The 1,559-nt window shown below is 39.9% G+C and overlaps 1 protein-coding gene across 1 annotated transcript; it reads left to right on the top strand.

Moving 5' to 3' along the window:
• The first annotated feature begins 575 nt into the window (after window positions 1-575).
• On the top strand, window positions 576-1,559 carry LOC105468637 (olfactory receptor 52E2). The gene has a single exon (XM_011718832.2). The coding sequence runs from the start codon at window positions 576-578 to the stop codon at window positions 1,557-1,559; it is 984 nt and encodes a 327-aa protein (XP_011717134.2).

Raw genomic sequence — 1,559 nt, 5'->3', positions numbered from 1 at the left:
ATATTACATGTGTGTATCAATATATCACATTTACCCCATAATTATGTGGAACTATTATGTATTAATAAAATTAACCTGCACTAAAATAAATTTTCAATATTTTAGATTACATCTTAATGAATCTGTGTTTTCATTAACAATTTCTTACCATTTTTTATGTAACACCTGTGTGTTGCCATCTAACCAAGTGGAACAAATAGAAATCACTATGGGGCCTGACAGCTCTATGTATGTCTGAATTGAAAGTAAATTCTGTGTGATGGTAAGAGAAGTTAATAAATGGGTATTAAGATAAAATTGTAGCATAATATCAGTGATGAGATCATTGCAAATTGATGAGAAGAAAAGCATTAAAACAGAGGAATATGTTATGTCAAAGTTTTTATTACAATCCACTGCTTAAATTCATCCAGACCCTTCTCACTGAGAATTCACATTTTTGATTGTTCTCTATGTAGTACGTTTCTAATTGTGTGAATTTTTTGGTTTTCAATTCTGCAGAATTTTACCTGTTTTCCTGCTGATTGGCACACATACAGTCATAAAGATCACGGACTTCTGCATTCACAAGCAGGATGTTTCTTTCCAATGACACCCAGCTTCACCCCTCCTCCTTCCTGTTGCTGGGGATCCCAGGACTAGAAACACTTCACATCTGGATTGGCTTTCCCTTTTGTGCTGTGTACATAATCGCACTCATAGGGAACTTCACTATTCTACTGGTGATCATGACTGAGAGCAGCCTACATCAGCCCATGTTCTACTTCCTGGCCATGTTGGCCACCATTGACTTGGGCCTTTCAACAGCTACCATCCCTAAGATGCTTGGGATCTTCTGGTTTAGCCTCAGGGAGATTATCTTTGATGCCTGTCTCACCCAGATGTTTTTCATCCACAACTTTACTGGCATGGAGTCAGCAGTCCTCGTGGCAATGGCTTATGACCGCTATGTGGCCATCTGCAACCCACTACGATATAGCACCATCCTCACCAACAAGGCTGTTTCTGTGATTGGTCTTGGTGTGTTAGTGAGGTCATTTATCTTTGTTATTCCATTTGTTTTTCTTATTTTGCGGTTGCCCTTCTGTGGGAATCATGTCATTCCCCACACCTACTGTGAGCACATGAGTCTTGCTCATCTGTCTTGTTCCAGTATCAAGATCAATATCATCTATGGTTTGGGTGCTATTTCAATCCTAGTGTTCGACATCATAGCCATTGCCCTTTCTTACGTGCAGATACTTCGTGCTGTTTTCCATCTTCCTTCCCAGAAAGCCCGACTCAAGTCCCTCAGCACATGTGGTTCACATGTGTGCGTAATCCTTGCCTTCTATACACCAGCCCTCTTTTCCTTTATGACTCATCGCTTTGGCCAAAATGTGGCCCGCTATATCCATATACTCCTAGCCAATCTCTATGTTGTGGTGCCACCAACGCTCAATCCTGTCATATATGGAGTCAGAACCAAGCAGATCTGTGACTGTGTGAAGAAAATATTATTACAAAAACAAGGAATTGAAAAGGAAGAGCATCTAATACATGTAAGAAGGACTTTTTGA

Source organism: Macaca nemestrina, chromosome 12 (assembly GCF_043159975.1).
Source record: "Macaca nemestrina isolate mMacNem1 chromosome 12, mMacNem.hap1, whole genome shotgun sequence".
In the NCBI taxonomy this organism is placed as follows: Eukaryota; Metazoa; Chordata; class Mammalia; order Primates; family Cercopithecidae; genus Macaca; species Macaca nemestrina.
The sequence above is the reverse complement of the archived record's forward strand: the minus strand, read 5'-3'. Positions and strand labels throughout refer to the sequence as shown.

Excerpts from the sequence above, each read along its gene's own strand:
- LOC105468637 (XM_011718832.2), top strand. The coding sequence starts at position 576 with ATGTTTCTTTCCAATGACACCCAGCTTCACCCCTCCTCCTTCCTGTTG.